The sequence below is a fragment of the Carya illinoinensis genome, chromosome 15 (genome assembly GCF_018687715.1).
Source record: "Carya illinoinensis cultivar Pawnee chromosome 15, C.illinoinensisPawnee_v1, whole genome shotgun sequence".
Lineage (NCBI taxonomy): Eukaryota > Viridiplantae > Streptophyta > Magnoliopsida > Fagales > Juglandaceae > Carya > Carya illinoinensis.
In genome coordinates, this window is record NC_056766.1 from 15,083,078 (window position 1) to 15,103,736 (window position 20,659).

The window sequence follows — 20,659 nt, forward strand, 5'->3', positions numbered from 1 at the left end:
TCAAATACAATGAACTGAGATTCGAAGAACATACTAAAGTTGAGTTACCCTTTTTTTCCTCTCAAGATTTGCATTTTGAATATAAATTCTCTTTTATAGGTTGGGAAAAAAAGCCATTTGGCAGTTGTAACCATCTCGAATTGCTCAGCAACATCTAGGAATTTTTTTCAAGGTATCTACTATCAATATCTCAAGAATTCTCCGAGTTCTACGGCTCTTGGTAGTGGGAACATCTTGGTTACTTATTTGCTACCGAATAATATGAATTAATACTTCACACAACACCCATAATAAAAGTTCTTGCCCCTTCCTTCTCCTCAAGATACCAGTAAAACTTAGGAAGTTGATTTGGAGAAATTAAAGTGCTTCTTCTTCTCTTACTATTAGTAAGTAGTACTAGCCCTATTACGATTGCTACATAGATTTGAAGAAAACTCATGAACAGTTGCAGGTGAGGAAAGAGAATGGTCTATGGCAGACCCTCCTAACCTTTGTAATCTACACGGTCCCACGAGTGGGGGCTAGGGTTTGATGCAGAAGTGAAAAAGAAGCTTAAAACCCTTTTTAAGAGTTCAAATGCTGCCCAACATTGGTTGGGTTGGATAGTGTTAAAACCGACATTTGAGTCAACACTTTATTGGGGCAAGCCCAATCGGGTTGCGCAACCTATTTGCCTAGCAGGTTTCTTGGCAGGCCTACCAAATAGTAGGTTAGAACTTTTTTTTTTTTTTTAGTAAATAGGGTAGGGGTAGGGTCGGGCGTTGAGCCACTACGTCCGCCCCCCTCTGCCCAAATCTTGCCTGCACGCTATAAGCACTAGGGCACGGGGCCTGAGCCCAAGCAACTTGGGTTTTCACCCATCCGCCCAACCCAATATATATATATTAATTTTTTTTTTAATAATGACTTACCTTTATCTTGTGTTTTAAAAGCCCCCCCCCCCCCAGTTCACTTCTATCTCTTTTTCCTCTCTTTATCTATTGTTTTAAAAACCTCCTACCCTGTCCTCATCACCATTGCCCAAGGTCTCTCCCTCCTGGCTCCTCACTGTTCACTCCTATCTCCCCCCCCCCCCCCCCCCAAGTTCACTTCTATCTCTTTTTCCTCTCTTTATCTATTGTTTTAAAAACCTCCTACCCTGTCCTCATCACCATTGCCCAAGGTCTCTCCCTCCTGGCTCCTCACTGTTCACTCCTATCTCTTTTTCCTCTCTTTATCTGTTGTTTTAAAAACCTCTCCCCCCCCTCCCCCTCCAATTATCTAGTAGGGACAATCTGCCCCCATTATCTAGTAGGGCCTGAAGGTCCAACTCCCTCCCCCCCCCCCCCCCGGGGGCCCATGCAGGGGCTCTTCGCAACACTGGGGGTTGCCCACCTGAGAGGTTCTAGAAACCAGACAAGAAGGGATTAGGTGGCGACAATTGCTCCCTCAAGGTGGGATTGAATAGTAACTTAGAACCTAACGCTACTAGAGAATTCAACGAATCCATAGCTTAGACCCAATTGATTGAGGCTGCATAACTCTTAAAAGCTTGTTTGCAAAACACATAACCCTAGCAGAACAAACTCAGTTCCGCATTCTCCACCTAGAGGAGCCACAAAGGGATGCACTAAAACAGTAGCCTATTTGTTTTCTAGAAATTCTCCACTCATAGCATACTTTTTAAGAAAACTCTCGTATCACATGTAAGTATGTAACAGAATCCTTTGCGAAGATTGAGGAGAGGTTTGGTTTTCAGTCTTTTAACTCAACTCATCTCATCTAATTACATCATTACAACTTTTTTAAATTTTTATACAAAATATAATAAACAATTCAACTTTTTCAAATCTAAAAATAATAATAATATTATAATAATATTTTATTTAACTTTCAACTTTTATCTCATCTCAACTCACTATCCAAACCTCTCATGAATGATCCCCTCAAAGTATCCGCTGCACAAATACAAGATGTGGCCTTCCCACATCCAAATGATTGGCAATAGTTTCTGTTCATCTAATACATAACTAATTCTAGGAGTAAATGAAACACTTAAAAACTTTAGATCAAAACTTAAGCAAAATATGGAATTTTCCAATTCATAAACCAATAATACCGTAGCAGGGTTAAGTTCTCCAGAACATATCCAAGCCTAACTCCCCTGTTTGTTCTCTCTTTCTGGGCAAGTGCCAAACTACTCTTCGTCCAAACCAATTGATAAATTGCATGACGGTTACAGACTTACAGTCACACACAGTCAAAGCAGACAGTATGTTTCAGGTTAATGAGAAACTAAGAAGTGATGCACAAGAGCAGCACTGGCATGTAAATCACAAAATGATGAGCATAATAAGATTAGATAGCCTACAAGTGGATCTCTAACCTGAAAATTTATAAGAATAGAGAACTAATTATCTTAAAAGAATTCATGATTGAAACACCGCAATAGTATGCCACTAATAACTGTTGAATAGGGTGATAAACTCAGAATCATCAATTGAATCTCGCTCAATTGTGCAGAAAAATGAAAAATTGAAGATGGTACGCATTCAACAATAAATACATTCCCTGCTGATCCAGACCCATGCTTGCAACAAATAAATCCACTTAAAACAGGAGCCATCTTAGCAGCTAAATCAAAATATGCAGCAAAAACCAGATGGATGGAGGAGCAGGCAGTCAACATAGAAATACAGACCCAGAAACAGGTCAAATCATAAGCTCAGGTAATCAAATGAAGATGTAACTGAAATCAGAAGGAAAAAGTTCAAAATTTATTTAATCCGATTACAACGTGTTAAGGACCATATTTTCAAGAAAAAGTATAATTCAACAGAAACTTCAGCTAACCCAAACATCTCCATATGAATAAATTGGCATTTGCAGCAACAATATAAAAAGGCATGCCAGTGAGAAATGGTAACAAGATAAACAATAAATCATCAGATGTCACCATGCTATTCTCCCAACAAAAGAACAATTACCGAAAAAGGGAAAGATGCTACACCAAAACTGCTTTACCATGGCTACTTAATACACTACCACAGTGATAAATCTCATTTCTGGGTTTGTGCGTGTGTGTGTGTGTGTGTGTGTGTGTGAGAGAGAGAGAGAGAGAGAGAGAGAGAGAGAGAGAGAAGTTAAAAAGACTTTTTTAAATAAGAGAAATTGAAACAAAGGAAGAAAGACAAGTAAATCACGCTTTACATTCTTAAAAGCGGCTAGAAAAGTACGCACAAAGTATATTATGGACAATTTCCTTGATCATAGAAAACTAAACCCAAAATGCACTAACAAATTACAATTGCATGAGTTTCACCCCCACATCTGTTAGCAGGTTTAAGTTCTGATAACAGATTTAAACTACTGCCAGATGAGAGCAAGAAGAACACAAAACCCAATAAAAAAAAGCAGCTTCTTCAGATTATTGTCTTGTTGCCTATGACCAGTATGCTGACGGAATCCATGGACATGACCACCGTGAAATGAATTAGAAAACCCGAAAGGATAACCAGCCGGCGTACCATACATAGCAGCATCTGGGAACCCATGTAACTGAAGGTTAAATAGAGATGGGATGAGACCCCCAAAAGCTGCAGAGAATGTGAAATTCCCAAACCCTGCAGTTGCCATTGGTGCAACACCTCCCATACCTCCCGTGAACCCAAATCCATGATGGGGAAAATGATTTGGTTCCGGTGGAGGAGCTGTCTCAGGTCTCTGCCCAGCCGGACGACTTGGAATATTAACGCCAGGGATAGACTTCGATCTCGGGTCTGTTGATGTCTTTCCCCTGCCATACAGAGGGACCAACTTCTCCTCCTCAACAAGGGCCTTGCAAACTGGGCATTCCTGGGACTGCGAGTGCATGTGGAGCCATTTGTAAAGGCAAGGCCAGCAGAATAGGTGGCCGCATAAGGTAACAATAGGGTCTTGAGCTAAGTCAAGGCAAATATTACATTCAAAATTACCAGCATCACTGTTATTATTATTGTTGCTCGAGAAAGACGGGCTTTGAGGTGGCCTGCTCGTTGATTCCCCAGACCCACTTGCCATTTTTTGCCCCAAAATCTAAGATCCCTATATCAACCACCTTATACCCTAAATTAGCACTGCCAATAACCATTATCGTAAGATCACAATACAATATTTCGATCACATAATTCAAATAAAAAAAGAACCGAGAAAACAAAAATCTAAATCCGAAGCCGTCAAAATCAAAACATTAACATGGAATGTTTCCATAAGGATTCCTGGAAAAACAAATAAAAAAATGTGGAAACCGTTTCGTTTCTCAACGCAGATTTATAGCATTCCTTTAATCGAGACAACCAAAAAAAATCCCATATGAACTAACAAAGCCGACACCTTTGAAGATCTCTACAAATTAGGAGCATCATATCTATTAATAAATTTTTAAAGCAAAAAGGGATCCATTAGGACAGAAACAAAAGAATCAGAAAGGAAAAACAGGTTGAGAGATTACTGACCTGGATATTAAGAGAGAGACCGACCGATGCAACAAATCAATCGATCCCAAGTCAAAGGGGCAGATATAAGAACCAGAGAGAGAGAGAGATCAGAGGCTGTCTAGAAATTGCCAGGAAAATGCTTTTCACACTAATTCATTTTACCTAAGGATCTCGCGTTTGGAAACGTATAAACGTGACGTGGTTCGCCTATGCTTAGCTGGCAATAACTCATTGGTTTACCTGCGTAGACGCTTACTGACCATAGGGTAGATGTGGATGCTTCCTCAAAACGGTGCGTTGGGGGTGGAGGGGTCCACATTCTGGTAGACTTAACGGTCTTCGGTTGCCGTATAGAAGAGCCGCCCTTCCCATGAACGGAAGTTACCTAACCACCACGCCGTTGACTACATTTGGCGCCACGTACTTACTTCCTTCACCGACGCATCCCAGATTCCCAACGACCAAGCGCTTGGAAGCTACCGTCCATCTTTATTGCTTCCAAAATGATTTTTATATAAATTTTGTACAAATTCTTCTAGAAAAGTAAGATTTATAATAAAAATATATATTTTAATTATTTATTTTTTTAAAAGTTTTCATTCCTTGAGTTTATATAGTATTACTCTATTATATTATGTTTAAATTTTTTTAGTCAAATAATTAGAAATAAATTATATAGATCTCGCTGTATTAAATATCGGGTTTATATTTTTCGACATTGAATATTGTCAATTTCATATAATATGTTCGTATTTTTCCAAATTAAAGAAAATATTTTAATAAAAATGTTAACAACTATCCCTCGATTAATAAATATTGGTAAAAAATATCTATTTATAAGCCTTATTTTTTAAATGATCAACACATTGTTGATGCTGAATTCTTCCATAACAGCAATCTTAAAAATTTATTGGTATTAACTTTTTAAAAAATTGTAATAATCCCACATTGAATGATGTGTTAACGCAACAACTTACGTGTATCAAAACAAATATTGATAACGACACAATATATAAAACAACAAAAAGTATATTCTAGATGGGAGGTAGTTAAGCAATGATTCCAACTGCCCCCGCTCTAAAATGTAGATCAACGTGTGCATTTAGGACAAGTTGTCTTTAATTTTTCAAGAAATTTGGACAAGTGCACTAAAATAAGGTGGTCCATCCTAGTCTACTTCCACCCATTTATTTAATAAAAATATATCTATTTTTCTTTTTTTTTCTTTTTTGTTATATAGGATTGGAGAGTTTCGAATCTAAATTTTTTATTTGAAGAACCGAGTCATATGCCATCAGATTATTAGGATCTTGACAAATATATGTATCTTCTAGAAGGTATACTTAGCATCTTAATAATCATATTGTACACTAAAATGTTTCAACAATTAGTAATTATAATTTATAATTGTCGTGGCATTATTGGGCCTTAGGCATGTAAATGAATGGCGAGCACCCAGAGGATGCAAGAACCCTAAAGGCCATGGCCTATGGCTATAAGTTAAAGCCCAAAAATAGGAAACCTGTACAATGATCGAGATTCTGATCAACCTCCGGCTCAGCATGCCTATTTTTCCGTCTTATACTTAGTGAAATTACTATTTGTTTCCAAAAAGTTAAGCGGGATAATGTAAATGGGTATTTTGACGTTATGTTAGGAGACTTTAAAAGTTCTTAAATAGTCTTAATATTACTTTAATAATAGAATTAAGTTGTTTGGTTGACACATATTAAAGTACTTTTTAAATAAAAAAATTGTTAAGGGACAAATACTTCGAGCACTCTTAGAGACTTGAGGCTAAGGTAGGAGGTGGTCCATCTTTGATATGGAGGAATGTATGAGATATGATTGGTTCTCTCAAATAGGGATTTTGGTAGGAGTTTTGTTACATACAAGTAAAGTTGCATACTAATCTGCATATTAATACTAATTCTTTCATATTCAAAATTTAAATTAGTATTATTTTCAATAAAATTTACTTTTTGATCAATCACATTAAATTAGTTCATATATTAGTAACCAATTGTACTTACAACTAGATTTTTCCTTTTGATGAAGGGTGAAAAATGGAGAAAAGATTAGAATGTTGGGAGATAAGTGGATTCAAAATTTAAATTAGTATTATTTTCAATAAAATTTACTTTTTGACCAATCACATTAAATTAGTTCATATATTAGTAACCAATTGTACTTACAACTAGATTTTTCCTTTTGATGAAGGGTGAAAAATGGAGAAAAGATTAGAATGTTGGGAGATAAGTGGATTCCAGCTCCCACCTCTTTCTATGTTCAGTTCTCCATGAATGTTGCCTATGGTGATTCTAAAGCCAAAAGAACTTATCAATGACAAGTCTAGAGAAGGGAATGAAGCTAGAATCCAAGAATTATTTGAGAAGGATGAAGTTGATCTAAACTGATCTAGGGTTACACCAAGGATGGGTTATTCACAATGTTATGTGGATTTAGATAAAAGGAGAAGAATAAATGGAGAAACCTCTAGGGAGAGTATGCAAGATGAAAGATGGAACCTTATGTGGGGGCTAAATGTTCCTAGGGTGGTGAAAATGTTCTCGTGGTAAGCAGGAAATAATATTTTACCAAAAAGAAAAAATCTTAATTTTAACAAGGAAGTTGTTGATAATCCATGTTGTCCTATATGCTTAAGTAGAGAGGAAACTGTGGTCAATGCACTATGGAGTTTCCCCACAGCCAGTGATGTGTTGGAAAAAACCAACTGGAGACTTTGTGAAGTCAAATTGGGATACGAGTTTGACTTAAAAACCAGGAAAATGAGGATTGGTATCATTATCAGAGATGGAGAAGGGAAAATATTAGCAACTATCTGTGCACAAAAACATTATGTCTCTCAACCAGCATTGGCAAAAATGCTATGCTCTTTGGAATGTTATAGAGGTGTGAAATGAATTAACATTCAGGAAGGTGATTTTGTAAGGGGTTGCATTAGCAATTTTCAATGCTGTTAACATAGATGTAGAAGACATTGAGTTCAACGTAGCTGGAAGAGAAGACTGGAAGGTAGATCTATATGCCAAGAGAAGGTAACACGTCAGCACACTTGTTAGCAAAGTATGCTTTATTCCAAGGTTTGTGGTCGACATAGATACATGGTACTTCGACTTCGAGTACGTAAGTTAATTTATTGAACCGTAGAGATCTTAACACACTAAAATTTTCTAACGATTATATATAATATTTTGAAAAATAATATTTACAGTTATAAAATATATAAATTTTACATAATTATTTTTAAAAAAAATTAATAAATATGAAACTCACGTGTAAAATTTATTCTGTTAATAGTAGACTATATCTTTTTTTAATAAAAAAAACATGTGATTTATATATTTTAAAACTGTATTTAACATTACTCTAATATCTTAACTGGATGAAATATTTTTATACTGTAGCAATATTTTAATTAGATTAATTTAAATAATAAGATAATGACAGAAGTGTGGTGGCCAAGAAATATAATCCGTTCGGCCAAATAATTCCCATGTATGGCGCAAATTGAAGTTCCTACCAATGCCACGTCATTGCTTTGTTGTTCTAGAAAAACAGTCAATTGGTAACTCTAGAAACTGTAATATCATCATCTTTATCTATAAATCATTGTGAGAAACTATATATACACAATTAATTTTTATATTTTTGATAAAATATTATTATTTTAAAATTAGAGTTTTTTAAAATTAAATAAATTAATAATATTAATAACTATGTATATAAATATTTAGATGGACGATTTACGGATTGTTTGGAGTAAAAGAATTTTTCAATTTATCTCGTATTTTTTAATTTTATTATTATAATTTTTTTAAATTCTTATTTAAAATATAATAAATAATTTAATTTTTTTAAAACTCAAAACAAGTCTTATCTCGTTTAATCTCATTTCTCTTTCCACACCTTTCCTTAAATTCCTTTCCCATTAGATATGATCCTTTGAATAACAAATCGTTGGAATCGAAGCCTCTTACGGTCTGACCTTTAAGGGGGGTACGAATTCGCCATCGTCTTCGCACGTGAACGTGGTCCCTGTCTTTTTCTTGTTCTAGATGGCTCATGACTTACTTCGCCGACGACTCTCAAGCCTCAAGCTCTACGTTCATCTTTATATTAAAAAAAAAATGCTTCGTTTTAAAATAATATTAAAAAATGTATAGTTTATTAAAATAATGCGTTAAATTATAGATTCTTTTTTTTTATACAATAAATTTGAAATATTATAATAAATCATGTTAATTTATAAATTTATTTATCTTTATAAATTTAACAATTCTCTTATAAATAATAATTTTTTTTTTAAGATGAGAGTTATTAAGTGGATTCACAAAATTAAAATTAATAAATTAATATGGTTAGATGTATATGTCTAATGTATTTTTCACGAATTTGAATCTTTAAGAGATTTTTTTTTTTTATCAAACTCTAGGATTTAAAACTAGAAAGAAATAAATATATCTTCTAGACCTCGTAATATTTATAGAACATTTAAAATTACGTACAACTATTAAGTAAGAGTAATTCTATATACAATCGTTAAAGATATAAATATCACGTAATTGTTTTAAAGAATAGTAAAATTTAATATTAAAAAATTAATTTTTTTGATGTAGATCTCATATTTTATTTATTTATTTTAAAACGATTACGTGACGATTGCATAATTCATAATTGTAAATATCTTTTCTTACTTTACTATCGGATCCAATTCATGTATTTATTTTTCTTCCACTTTGAGTTTTGAGTTGGTAAAAAATTTTAAAAAATCTTTATCTATTTTACTATAAGAAAAATTTTACAATCTAATATATCATCATACATTAATTGTCACATGTCGATCTTATAAGATCCTTTTATAAATATATGTAACTCCACAAAGCAAATTGATAGTTCCATTCCTTGGTCTCTTAAACCTCTTCTTTTCTCTTAGCTTCTCTCCTATAATCTGTCAAAAACTCAAAACACAAAACTCCATCATTTTTCTCTGCTTTGATTCTCTATTCTCATACAAACGGAGATCAGAACATCTCACCGCCGGTAATGGCGCTGCAGAGCCCGACATATTGGCTAGCGGAGCATCCTTCAATCGTAAACTTCCGATGGAGCCCAACCCAGTCGTGGGGCTCCACCTGGTCCTTCCTCTTCACCGCCATATCCGCCTACATCGCCGCCGCCACCACTCTCTACACGTTGTTGATTCTCTCCCGGCGCCGCCGCCCCATCCCGCTCGGCCCTGTCCCGGCCGTCCACAGCCTCGCAGTGGCTTTAATCTCTGCTGTCGTTTTCGTCGGCATGCTCCTTTCCGCAGAAGCTGAAATCCGCGAGACTCGCTGGTTCTGGAGCCGCACCAAGACCTCCACCCCTTTCCAATGGCTCCTCTGCTTCCCCCTCGGCACGCGTCCCTCTGGGCGAGTCTTCTTCTGGTCCTACGTCTTCTACCTCTCCCGCTTCCTCCACCTGCTCCGCACATTCTTCACCATTCTTCGCCGCCGAAAGCTGACGTTTTTCACGCTCTTCAACCAGTCCATTCTCATCTTCATGTCCTTCATCTGGCTGGAGTTTTCTCAATCTTTCCAAGTCCTGGCGATACTGCTAACCACTCTGATCTACTCCGTGGTTTATGGGTACCGGTTCTGGACCGCCATAGGGCTGCCCAGAGCTCGCTTCCCGTTTGTGGTGAATTGCCAGGCTGTTTTGCTCGGATGCAACTTGGTTTGCCATATTGGGGTCCTTTTTCTGCACCTTTTGAAAGGTGGGTGCAATGGCATTGGTGCTTGGGGCTTCAATTCTGTCTTAAATGGAGCAATTTTGTTTTTGTTCTTGAAGTTCTATGCGAAGAAGATGCATTCCAGAAACACCAGAGTCAGTGAAGATGAGGAATCAACACATTGGGGTTCTGTAAACCTTAAAGAAAAGCACACTTGATGATTTTCTTGTTTGTTTCTACGGTTTTGTTTTATTCATTTATGGGATACAAGATTAGAAAATCCCCATTTTTTTGTTCAAACTGTAAAGGATGATCATATATGAAATATTGATATTCAGTCAACAACGGAAAATTGTGAGAGATTTGAATGCTTCTCCCCCAAGTTTGATAAGATTTAAATCGAATAGAAAAGTCCATTCAAGGAATTGAATATTGTGTGATCCCCCGCACCAAAATTGAAAGGAATTTCAAAGGGTCTCCTTTCTATGTGAAAGCTTCGTCATTTTTAAAGCATGACAACTAAGAATAACACATCAACATTTGACAGACCCACCATCGTGAACACGACTTTGGGCAGCTATTATTTTTTGTCACAAGAGTAATTTAATTTATAAGCAATGCTACGTACAATTCTTATTTGATGATTGTAATATCTTAAAATTGAGGTCAGTAGGTTTAGACAATTTTATCTCTAAAATTTTTTAAAATTATAAAAATATCCCTCTTAAAATAATTTTTTTTTCATTTAATAAAAGGCTTGCAATGCAACTTAGAGACTGCAAATAGAATTTCTCTTAATTTATAAGTTAATTAATCCAAAATAAATTGGCTTAAGTTGAAGTGTCAAACCTTGCAACCAACCACTAATCCATTTAATTTGGACTTAGATTAGGGTTGTAAATGTCTTGATTAATTTAAAATCTTCTTTTGGATGGATTTTAGAAATACATGGTACGAAACTATTTATTAGAGAGGAATTATACAAAATAAATCCACATGACATGACTTGATATGAAATGTTAGATTGTAAAGTTACTTTTATCGTAAAATAGATCTAATGAACTACATGAAACCACAATATTTCGTGAGTTTTTTTTTTTTAATCCTTTTATATTTGTAGCTCTTGCAATTCCATTTTGTCAATAAATATGAAATCCAAGATTTTAATTAATTAAAACCCACCTTAGATGTGATTCATCTTTACTTCATGATGTCCCAAACAAGAAATTAGGATAATTCAATTCCTCCCTTCAAAATTCATCTTTCCAAACATACCATATAGTTGAACTTGAATAGTGCATCCAAAGCAACCAAAATGGCCTTTGGATCCCAATTATAAAGCAAAAATAGCTAAGAAATGGATCTCTTCTCGTTTTGTAAGCCAATTCAAATTTATTAAGAGTTTCATGGATTTTGAAAAGTATTCTTACGAACAATAATGTCTTTTGCAATGGCTATTGCCATAGGATAGGTGTAAGCAACTATTTAGGATAGGTGTAAGCAACTATATAAGGGAAAATGCTAGTGTGATTCGTGAATTTACCTCTTCATTTTGACTGCTCATATATTTTAATTTTTTTATTATTTTTTTCCTTAATGGTTAAGAAAGTGAATATTAATGTATTAGTATATTTTTTAAAAAAATATTTAAATATATTAAAAAAATATGGAAAAGAAAAAAGAAACAAAATTAGAAAGTAATATTTAGCCTATGAGACACGCCCATTGGTCACCAGTACTGGGTGGTAGAGTAGCATTACTCATTACGTAAATCAAGATACAACCCTAAGAATCAAACATCTGCTAATCATATTCTACGAAAACAAAATTCTTAGTCAATACAGCCTGCCCTTTGGATTAAATTAGTTAGCGGCATGGATTGGCAAGCTCTAGTCCTCCAAAATTCATGACCACTGACCTCAATATAATTACTGGATCTATTAGATTCGATGGAGATTATTGTCACATGCATGCTAATTGTTACGTGTCAAATTAATCAAACACATAACTAGAAACTTTGCGACTAATTCGAGAAATCTTGAATCTATTTTGCATTTCACTTTAATTCAACATATAGTCTTTATCTTCTAATTCATTACTTCTCATCGCTCATGTATAAAACTTATGGTAATGAAAAATCTTGAGATGGTAAGGCTTGATAGTATGATAAATAATCTGAATACAAATATTTAGATTTGAAAATTTCTAAACATAAGTTCACACATCACATTTTTTTTAATTTTTTTTCTTTTACTGAATGTTTAGAATATGGATAAGAAGTAGAAGAATTCAATTAATTTAAGAAAAATAAACTCAAATTTTTTTTAAAAACAAATTATAAAAAAAAAAAAGCGTGGTGTGTAGTCTATATGATTAATATCCTCTCACAAAGTTGTTCTCTTATTACCACTTTAAGAAGTTCTGTTGTACATTAGACTTCCTTCCATAGACGTCTCCTCCTTTTTCATTGTTCCATCTCTTTTATTAGACATGTACATTACCATGTAGTCTTTGGGTCTTGCCCCACATGACCATTACTCAATGACTTGTATCCCTTGTGGTTTTGAAAATGAAACCTAGGAGTTCCCATTCCTAAATTGCCACTAATTAAGAGTTCTATGGTGTATGTAGTCTTTGGGTCTTGCCCCACATGACCATTACTCAATGACTTGTATCCCTTGTGGTTTTGAAAATGAAACCTAGGAGTTCCCATTCCTAAATTGCCAATAATTAAGAGTTCTATGGTGTGAATCTTAGTGGCTACTTAACATCCAAGCCTTTGCATCATCATCCATTATCTAATGAAAGGATCATTCTTGGCCCTTCCTCCTCTAACTTGGGCATTCCTCCCGAGGAATCTTGTTCCATTCTTTTGTTTGTAGGGATTACTATGGACATGATTTGGTTTACAAGGATTAGAGATCACGATGGCCAACCGCACTATATATCTTAACTTCAATCAATCAATCAAGTCAAACATATCCATACAATACATGAAAGTTGGCATCACCCACCTCCCAATTCTCTAAAGATCGACTTTGATATAGTTGTTTGAGATAATATCCAAATGATTATCACAATTTTTCATGATTCACAGTGTCTCCCCAAGCCAGGACCCTCAAGTCCCTCAAATCAACCGAGTGTGAGTGAAGCCACATCTACACGTATTGCAATAAACAAGATTATCATCCATCTTCATCCATTGTTGTTTCGGATTGGGTTCTAAAAATGGTTGAGGATATTTAAGCCTGTGTTGGGATCTCTTGTGATGGTTATGAAGAGAAACTCAAGGCTCTTCAAATTGCTATTGAATTTAGACGTTCCTCAATCTTGAAATCTGCATCAAAGAAGGAAATGGAACTAAGAAGATTAAAATATTCTATTAATTATGACGTTAAAGAGGGGAGTGGAGGGAGGGGGCTCATTTTTCTTATGAAGCCTAAGATCCTTCCTAGGAATTTTAGGATGCTTAATGATTCCAGTAAGCATCTTTGTATTAGTTGGAAGGTTGATATTGTGTGTTTACAAGAAACAAAGTTATGCTTTATTGATAGATGTATTTTTTTTGTAGTTTGTGGGGGTTTTTTTTGTGGGACAGATTTACTTGATGGTTTATGGGAGATTTTGAAGGTACCCTCTTAAAGTGGGATAAAAGAATGGTGAGTTAGTAGAGGTGTATGTTGAAAATTTTTCTATAGCTTGCTCTTGGATGGGTGGGAGTTGGCCCATGTGGGCAAATATGGGCCAAAGCCGAATAGGGAAAGGAGACTTTTGTGGGAGGATTTGAGGGGATTGTATTATCTTTGGGATATGTTGTGGTATATGAGTGGTAACTTTAAGTATTTCTTTAGCAATGAAGGATTTTTCAAACTTTATTTTTTATTTGGATCTTCCACTTGTGGGTGTTCACGTGTCCACTAACTTAGATATCGGAGGCTACTCGGGCCATCCCAAGCCACTCTTCCTGATTCCCTCTTATTTGTTGCAGGCTCTGTAAGTAGAAGACCCAGACCGTTGAGAGCCTGGCCCAAAGGTTACAAAACACGTCGTTAACATGTTGTATTAATCAAAACGGGGCATAATTAGCCTAATCAAGAGAACCATTTATCTTTCCACTTCTTTTCTATCTTTATGTTCATTTCCTTAAAGGGTGGCCAACTTGGTTGAGAAGTTAATTCGTGCTTTCTTGTGGAGTGGAATAGGAGAGGAAGTTAACTTCCGCTTGGTTAGTTGGAATAAATTTTATTCTCCTGCTTTTAATGGATGTTTGGTTGTTCGTAATTTGTTTTTAATAAAGCCTCGCTGGGGAAATGGTTATGAGAAATCAATGAGAATGAGAGTCACTTTAGAGAGAGGTTATTGATCATAAATATGGAAGTGCATGGGGATTGGTGTTCTAATAAGGGGGCATATGATGTGGGTTTAGGGAAGTTCATTAGCAAGGAATGGGAGAGCTTTGTAAGCCATGTTAATTATGTAGTTGGAGAGGAATCTAGGATCCATCTCTAGTTTGATATTTTGTGTGTTAAGTGAGCTCTTAATAAGGCATTTTTACCATCTTTTGTCTGATTTCTAATTGGCATGCCTCAATTTCAGATATGTTAATTTGTTCTGATTGTTTTTTCAGTAAGATGTTTATTTTAGTGGAACCTCACAAGATTAGGAAATTGTTGAAGTTTCAACATTTTTCAGTTTTCATACACTTTTAGACTTGGTTGTAATGATGGGAATAGGATGCTCATCTCCAAATAGTTCTGATTTTCCTTGAAAGTGATTTGGATGTCTCATGTGCCTTCTAAAGTCACTTTTTTCATATGGATTGATTCTCTTAGAAAAATTTTGATGACAAATAATTTAAGAAAACATGGTTTCATTATTATGGATCAACGTGTAAGAAGAATAATGAATCAATAGATCGTTTATTTTTGCATTTTGATGTGGCAAGGGCATTGTGGGATGGAGTTTTTTGTAGAATTGGTTTGACTTGGGTGATGCCTTTAAGCATGATAGATATTCTTACTTGTTGGAACGAGTTTCATGGTTGCGCTTAAGTGAATGCGGTTTAAAAGATGGTTTTCTTATGTCTTATGTGGTATATATGGATGAGAGTGAATGACCGGTATTTCAATGATAAGGAGTGCACTTGGAACTACAAAATATTTTTGTGCACACATTACTTCTTTGGTTTTCTACTTTAGTGCTTAACGTAGTTAATGCTCATGATTTTCTATTGTTGTTTTCTACTTCTTAGAATATATTTAGGTGTTTCTTTTATATACTCCCTATATACGTGGACATCTTCTATTTCATTAAAATCAAGAAAATTCTCTTTCATTCTTATTAAAAAATGCAAATTATTAAGTGCACAAGCTTACCAAATAGGACCCTTCTAATGATATCATTGAATCACGTTTGTTATAATCGTTGTTGATGCAATTTTCCAACAAAGCCAAATGCGAACAACACAATTGAATGGCCCATGATGATGCTTGGAAGGAGTTACAATGTTTGGATGCTTAGACATGAATTAAATAACAAATAAAATATAAAGAAAGAGAAAAATACTGAGATTTACATAATTTGACATAAAGGGCCATGTCCACAAATCTTTTGAATGCGAAATTCATTATGTTTGATAATTTTACGGTCTCTCGTGCCCTCACATTACTTTGAAGAGAGGTTGAATAAGAATCTAGATAAAAGGAGTATAGAGAGAGTGCCCACTGCCCATGTATGTAGAAATCTCCTCCTTTTATAAATATTTTTTTTCTTCATTTTGAGTAATCCATTTTACCTTATGTCTTATCCCTTTTATATGTCAGCAAATAACTTGACTTTATCTCACAAATTGGTTTTCTTTGACTTGCTTGCTGGGCTTGGACCTTTCCATTATTAATGGGCTAGACCTTAACTAACAGTATCTGAATCCCTCCTCCCACCTGTTGTGTATTGCTAGGCCTTTGGGCCTACGGGGTCCACAGTGGAGATGCAAAGTAATTCATTTGATAGGCCCAGCTGGTTTGAAAGTTAAAACGATAATTATGAATTTATGCGGCAACGACATCTTGGGAAGAATCGGTAGGAGAGAGGGAAACGAGGTACTGCTTGCGTTTGACCCCAGCGAGCCTTGTCGCTTTACGTCACCCGGACCATTCTTTTCCTTCTTCCTAACAAATACCGACGGAGTTATCCGAACATGTCGGTTTCTCTTTTGCCTTGTCAATCCGTTGTTGGCCAATCATATCGCTGACCTCAGTGCGCGTAACCTTGTGCGATTCTCCCCCCCACCTCCCCTAGAATCCTAGTCCTTGGAGATTCGCAATTCTCTGTTCTTCATAACTATTTACTTATCCTCCTTATACGTGGAGACTTCCATCCTCTAGAAACGTGGCCTCAGTGCGCGTAACCTTGTGCGATTTTCCCCCCACCTCTCCTAGAATCCTAATCCTTGGAGATTCGCAAATCTCTGTTCTATTGGCATCACAACTATTTACTCATCCTCCTTATACGTGGAGACTTCCATCCTCTAGAAACGTAATCCGCTATAAAACAAAAAGGAAAATATCTTCAACCCAAATCACTCTGTTTCTTTCACTCCAATCAGAGTCCAGGTACCGGTGCTCTGTCCTAATTTCCAATTTTCATTACTATCTTATTGAAATGTATATCAAATTTGATATATTTTTTTGCTCTTCACGTTCTTACTCACACCGTATCCGAGTCTTGGATATGGTATTTCGGATTTAGGGCTCTTGTAGTTTTTAGGATTTGGTGACGTTTTTACTCACTGCTTGATGTTAGGGGGAGAGGGAGAGGGAGATGGACCATAACCAGCGCGGCTGTGAATGAGTGCGAGTACGGAGAGCATGATTAGAGTCTAATGATGAATTTTGCTTGAAGGAGGCCTGAATTTAATGATGGAGTTGGTTTCCGTAAATGATTTGGTGGAGTGTAGTGCAGATTGAGAAGTTTTCCCTACCGTCAAGGTTCATAACTACCGCATGTGTTATTATTAAATTGTTTTTGGAGGGAGCATGTCTTATTTTATATTTGTGCTTAAACGTATTTGCAATTATCCCGCTCCCTCCCCGGTCTCCCCTTATTGGAATGGATTTATTTTAGCTCTCCGGCACACGCAGTTGTTGAGAAGAAAAAGATATTGCACCTTCTAAAAACGCTGTGTAATTTCCTCTCCACTTCGGGTCGTGACCTTTTTCTTTTTCTTTATTGATAACTCTTCTTGTGACCTTTCTTCTAAGTTAAGATTCGGTATCATAATGGTGGCATGGTTTGGAGATATCTGATGTATTTTATTGTATGGAGAGATGGTTGCATGGCCCAGATTGTTAGGTTACCACAGAGTGTTAGGTTACATCTATGTCTAAACTATAGCATAAGAAGAGAGTAACTTTGCATTAAGCTTTCATAATCTAATTAGTATTTGGCTGGATCTAATCATTTGGGTTGAGCATCTAGGCCAACTAGATGTTGTTTTCACAGTTGTAGTCAGTGACAAACTTATCACATGAAAGTCCCGATCAATTCAAAGTTTAGTGGCCTGCTTCTTCATTAGGGATGAGCTGCATGTAGGTTCGATTAGCATTATACCGGCTCTCAGCCTTTAACAATACGTTTGTTTACTATTTGGGCAGATAACTTTTGATACTCTCTTGCAATTGGTTTACATATTCCATCTGGTTGTTCGATCATGAATACAACTTTATACTTCCCTTCTCCCTTTTAAACATGGGTATGGACTGTTTTTGCTTTCAGATAGACATGTCTGTTTTATTGCCCTGATCTTGTCTTTTATTTCTTTTCGCTCAAATTTTAGGAACATCTCAAATAACGTTGGGGTATCGCAGCTGTCTTAAGAAGGGAAGTTTTTGAACAGTCACCAAAGGATATGGAAACTTGCAAGCCGCTCAAATCTGATAATAATAGATTAAAGCACCGCCCTTTGACTCCTATTCGGGTTATAAGGGGTCTTCTATGTCTAGTGGTGTTTCTTTCCACCGCCTTCATGTTTTTGGTGTATTTTGCTCCTGTGAGTGCTGTCATGTTACGGCTTTTCAGCCTGCACTACAGTAGGAAAGCATCATCCTTCCTCTTTGGCCTGTGGCTGGCTCTGTGGCCTTTTCTGTTTGAAAAAATAAACGGGACCAAAGTGGTTTTTTCTGGAGATATGGTTCCAGAAGGGGAGCGTGTTTTGCTTATTGCCAATCACAGAACTGAGGTTGACTGGATGTACTTGTGGGATCTTGCATTGAGGAAAGGGTGTCTGGGCCACATGAAATATATTCTTAAAAGCAGCTTGATGAAACTGCCTGTCTTAGGTTGGGGATTTCACATCTTGGAGTTCATTGCTGTGGAGAGGAAGTGGGAAATTGATGAATCAGTTTTGTGCAATATGCTTTCCACATTTAAGAATCCTCAGGATCCATTATGGCTCGTTCTGTTTCCTGAAGGAACTAATTTGACGTATTACCTCATTATTACCTTTTATATTCTGTTAAATTCCTTGTGCAATCATCTTATAAGAAACGAACATATGGTTTTAGGTTCAGTATATGGCTAGTGTGATCTTATGGATCTTAGGTTATCTTATTTTGTCAGTAATTATAGATCTCTAATATAAGTAATCCGTGGGTCCTTTATTCCATGCATCTCTGCTTTTGTGCTGCCCGCATTTCATTCTGTTCTAGAACACATTGAACTTGTTAAACTTTACTTGTCTGTAAGACTTATGTTTATGCCGTTTTAAGACATCTAAGCTTTTCTTTTTACAGTGAAGAGAAATGCAAGAAGAGTCGAAAATTTGCAGCTGAAGCTAAACTGCCAATGATGTTCAATGTCTTGCTCCCAAAAACAAAGGGCTTCTGCTTTTGCTTGGAAGCACTGCGGGGCTCCTTGAATGCAGGTTCTATTACAAAATTGTCCTCCTCTCTTCCATTCTGCAAAATTTCTGTGTTCAATGGAGGGTTTCCATTGGCACTTCTTTCTAGGTTAATGGTATATTTCTGTAACACAGAAGTTGTCGGTCCTTATGCTCTGCCAGTGGTAATGCCAATTCTTTGCCTGTAGATGGCACTTTTGCGGCCTTTTCTGTTTTATATAAAAATCGTGGTTCCTGATTCCTTATGAATTACCATTGGGATTGTAGTAGGTTAGTGACTTGTAAATTATCGGAGGAATGGAAGGAAAATGACTGCTATTAGTAGTAATCATGGACTGTTTTATTCTAAAATCATGGTTCCTGTTCCTTTCACATTACCATTGGAACTCTGTCGGTGATTTGTAACTCGTCAAATGAATAGTTAAAATGACCGTTTGCTCATAAAATCATTTGTACGACATCTTGATAATTGAATCTGTGGTTGGTCTGCCACTTTAGTCAAATTATTTCTTCAAATAGCTGTTTGCTCATGAAATAATTCTGATGACATAAGCTGCACTTGTTCCTCATTTTTCTCTACTAGCTTTTTTGAAACTTGATACAGCTTCATATATTAATTACCTGCAGTTTATGATGTGAGCATCGCATACAAGCACCAATGCCCTTCCTTTATGGACAATGTGTTTGGCGTGGATCCTTCAGAAGTTCACATTCATGTTCTGCGTATCCCAATTGATGAGATTCCAGCATCTGATAAGGGGGCTGCAGCATGGTTAACGAATAGGTTCCAGCTCAAGGACCAATTGCTCTCATATTTTAAGGATCAAGGCCATTTCCCCAACCAAGGAACAGAAGAAGAACTTTCTACATTGAAGTGCTCGATAAATTTTACAGTAGTGATTTTTTTTACTATGATATTTGCTTATCTTACCTTTTCTTCATCCATTTGGTTCAAAATGTACGTAGGTTTTGCGTGTGTATATCTTAGTTCTGCTACATACTTCAACATTCAACCTTTACCCATTTTAGGCTTTGTTCAAGCAATGTTTTATTGCAATAATCACAAGAGTGTATAGTATATTTTTAAAGATAAAATTTGTGGTAATGAATAACCATTTCTTTTGTGTTTCTTTTATTTTGTTTTGTGAACTGGATTGCTGATTGTTTAAATATCCTGCTGACATTTGAGTGCTTTGGAAGTTGCTTGTACGGTACAAGGTGCATTGTAATAGAGTATTTGCTGCCTGGATTTTGGATGGTGTGAAGTGTTGAGAAAAGTAGGTGAAAAGTACTAATAAAGTAATAAATAGTAGTAAAAAATAGGTGAAAAATAATAATAAACTAATAAATAGTAGTGGAGTATTCTGAGATTACTTTAGGTACTCTCGGTGGCCAAACTCAAAAGGCACTTTTCTGCCAATCATGCCATCTTGTTGCCAAGATAAAGAATACCATCATGTCGTGCCAAGTTGTTGAGGCATGACATGGTGTTCAGGGCTTTAATCTAGAAATCCAGGTAAACTTTTCTGGTACTCTGACAATCTTCTTTGCATTTTCTACTAGTAACTGTTAACC

At 35.9% G+C, this 20,659-nt stretch overlaps 3 protein-coding genes across 7 annotated transcripts; 2 read left to right on the forward strand and 1 right to left on the reverse strand.

Moving 5' to 3' along the window:
- Positions 1-3,122: 3,122 nt before the first annotated feature.
- Positions 3,123-4,621, reverse strand: LOC122297577 (E3 ubiquitin-protein ligase RNF185). 3 transcript variants are annotated; one of them, XM_043107685.1, is made up of 2 exons: positions 4,473-4,621; positions 3,123-4,094 (listed from the first exon to the last, which is right to left on the reverse strand). In XM_043107685.1, exon 2 carries the CDS (start codon positions 4,036-4,038, stop codon positions 3,346-3,348), a length of 693 nt encoding a protein of 230 aa, XP_042963619.1. In that variant the 5' UTR covers positions 4,039-4,094; positions 4,473-4,621; the 3' UTR covers positions 3,123-3,345. The 3 variants fall into 3 exon arrangements, with proteins under 3 accessions (XP_042963619.1, XP_042963621.1, XP_042963620.1); XM_043107687.1 differs by having other exon boundaries at positions 3,123-4,062; positions 4,473-4,614; XM_043107686.1 differs by having other exon boundaries at positions 3,123-4,362; positions 4,473-4,606.
- Positions 4,622-9,376: 4,755 nt separating this feature from the next.
- Positions 9,377-10,550, forward strand: LOC122297205 (elongation of fatty acids protein 3-like). Its single transcript, XM_043107185.1, has one exon. It carries the CDS (start codon positions 9,522-9,524, stop codon positions 10,404-10,406), a length of 885 nt encoding a protein of 294 aa, XP_042963119.1. The 5' UTR covers positions 9,377-9,521; the 3' UTR covers positions 10,407-10,550.
- Positions 10,551-16,277: 5,727 nt separating this feature from the next.
- LOC122297483 (probable 1-acyl-sn-glycerol-3-phosphate acyltransferase 4) lies at positions 16,278-20,219 on the forward strand. 3 transcript variants are annotated; one of them, XM_043107545.1, is made up of 5 exons: positions 16,278-16,799; positions 16,990-17,174; positions 18,023-18,669; positions 18,978-19,108; positions 19,712-20,219. In XM_043107545.1, the coding sequence occupies exons 3-5, from the start codon at positions 18,095-18,097 to the stop codon at positions 20,158-20,160; spliced, it is 1,155 nt and encodes a 384-aa protein (XP_042963479.1). In that variant the 5' UTR covers positions 16,278-16,799; positions 16,990-17,174; positions 18,023-18,094; the 3' UTR covers positions 20,161-20,219. The 3 variants fall into 3 exon arrangements, with proteins under 3 accessions (XP_042963479.1, XP_042963478.1, XP_042963480.1); XM_043107544.1 differs by lacking the exon at positions 16,990-17,174; XM_043107546.1 differs by lacking the exons at positions 16,278-16,799; positions 16,990-17,174 and adding an exon at positions 17,181-17,938.
- The last annotated feature ends 440 nt before the right edge of the window (positions 20,220-20,659 follow it).

Coding starts and splice junctions, on each gene's coding strand:
- LOC122297483 (XM_043107545.1), top strand. CDS start 18,095: ATGGAAACTTGCAAGCCGCTCAAATCTGATAATAATAGATTAAAGCAC. Junction 18,670..18,977: donor CCTGAAGGAACTAATTTGAC/GTATTACCTCAT, acceptor TTCTTTTTACAG/TGAAGAGAAATGCAAGAAGA. Junction 19,109..19,711: donor GCGGGGCTCCTTGAATGCAG/GTTCTATTACAA, acceptor AATTACCTGCAG/TTTATGATGTGAGCATCGCA.
- LOC122297205 (XM_043107185.1), top strand. CDS start 9,522: ATGGCGCTGCAGAGCCCGACATATTGGCTAGCGGAGCATCCTTCAATC.
- LOC122297577 (XM_043107685.1), bottom strand. CDS start 4,038: ATGGCAAGTGGGTCTGGGGAATCAACGAGCAGGCCACCTCAAAGCCCG.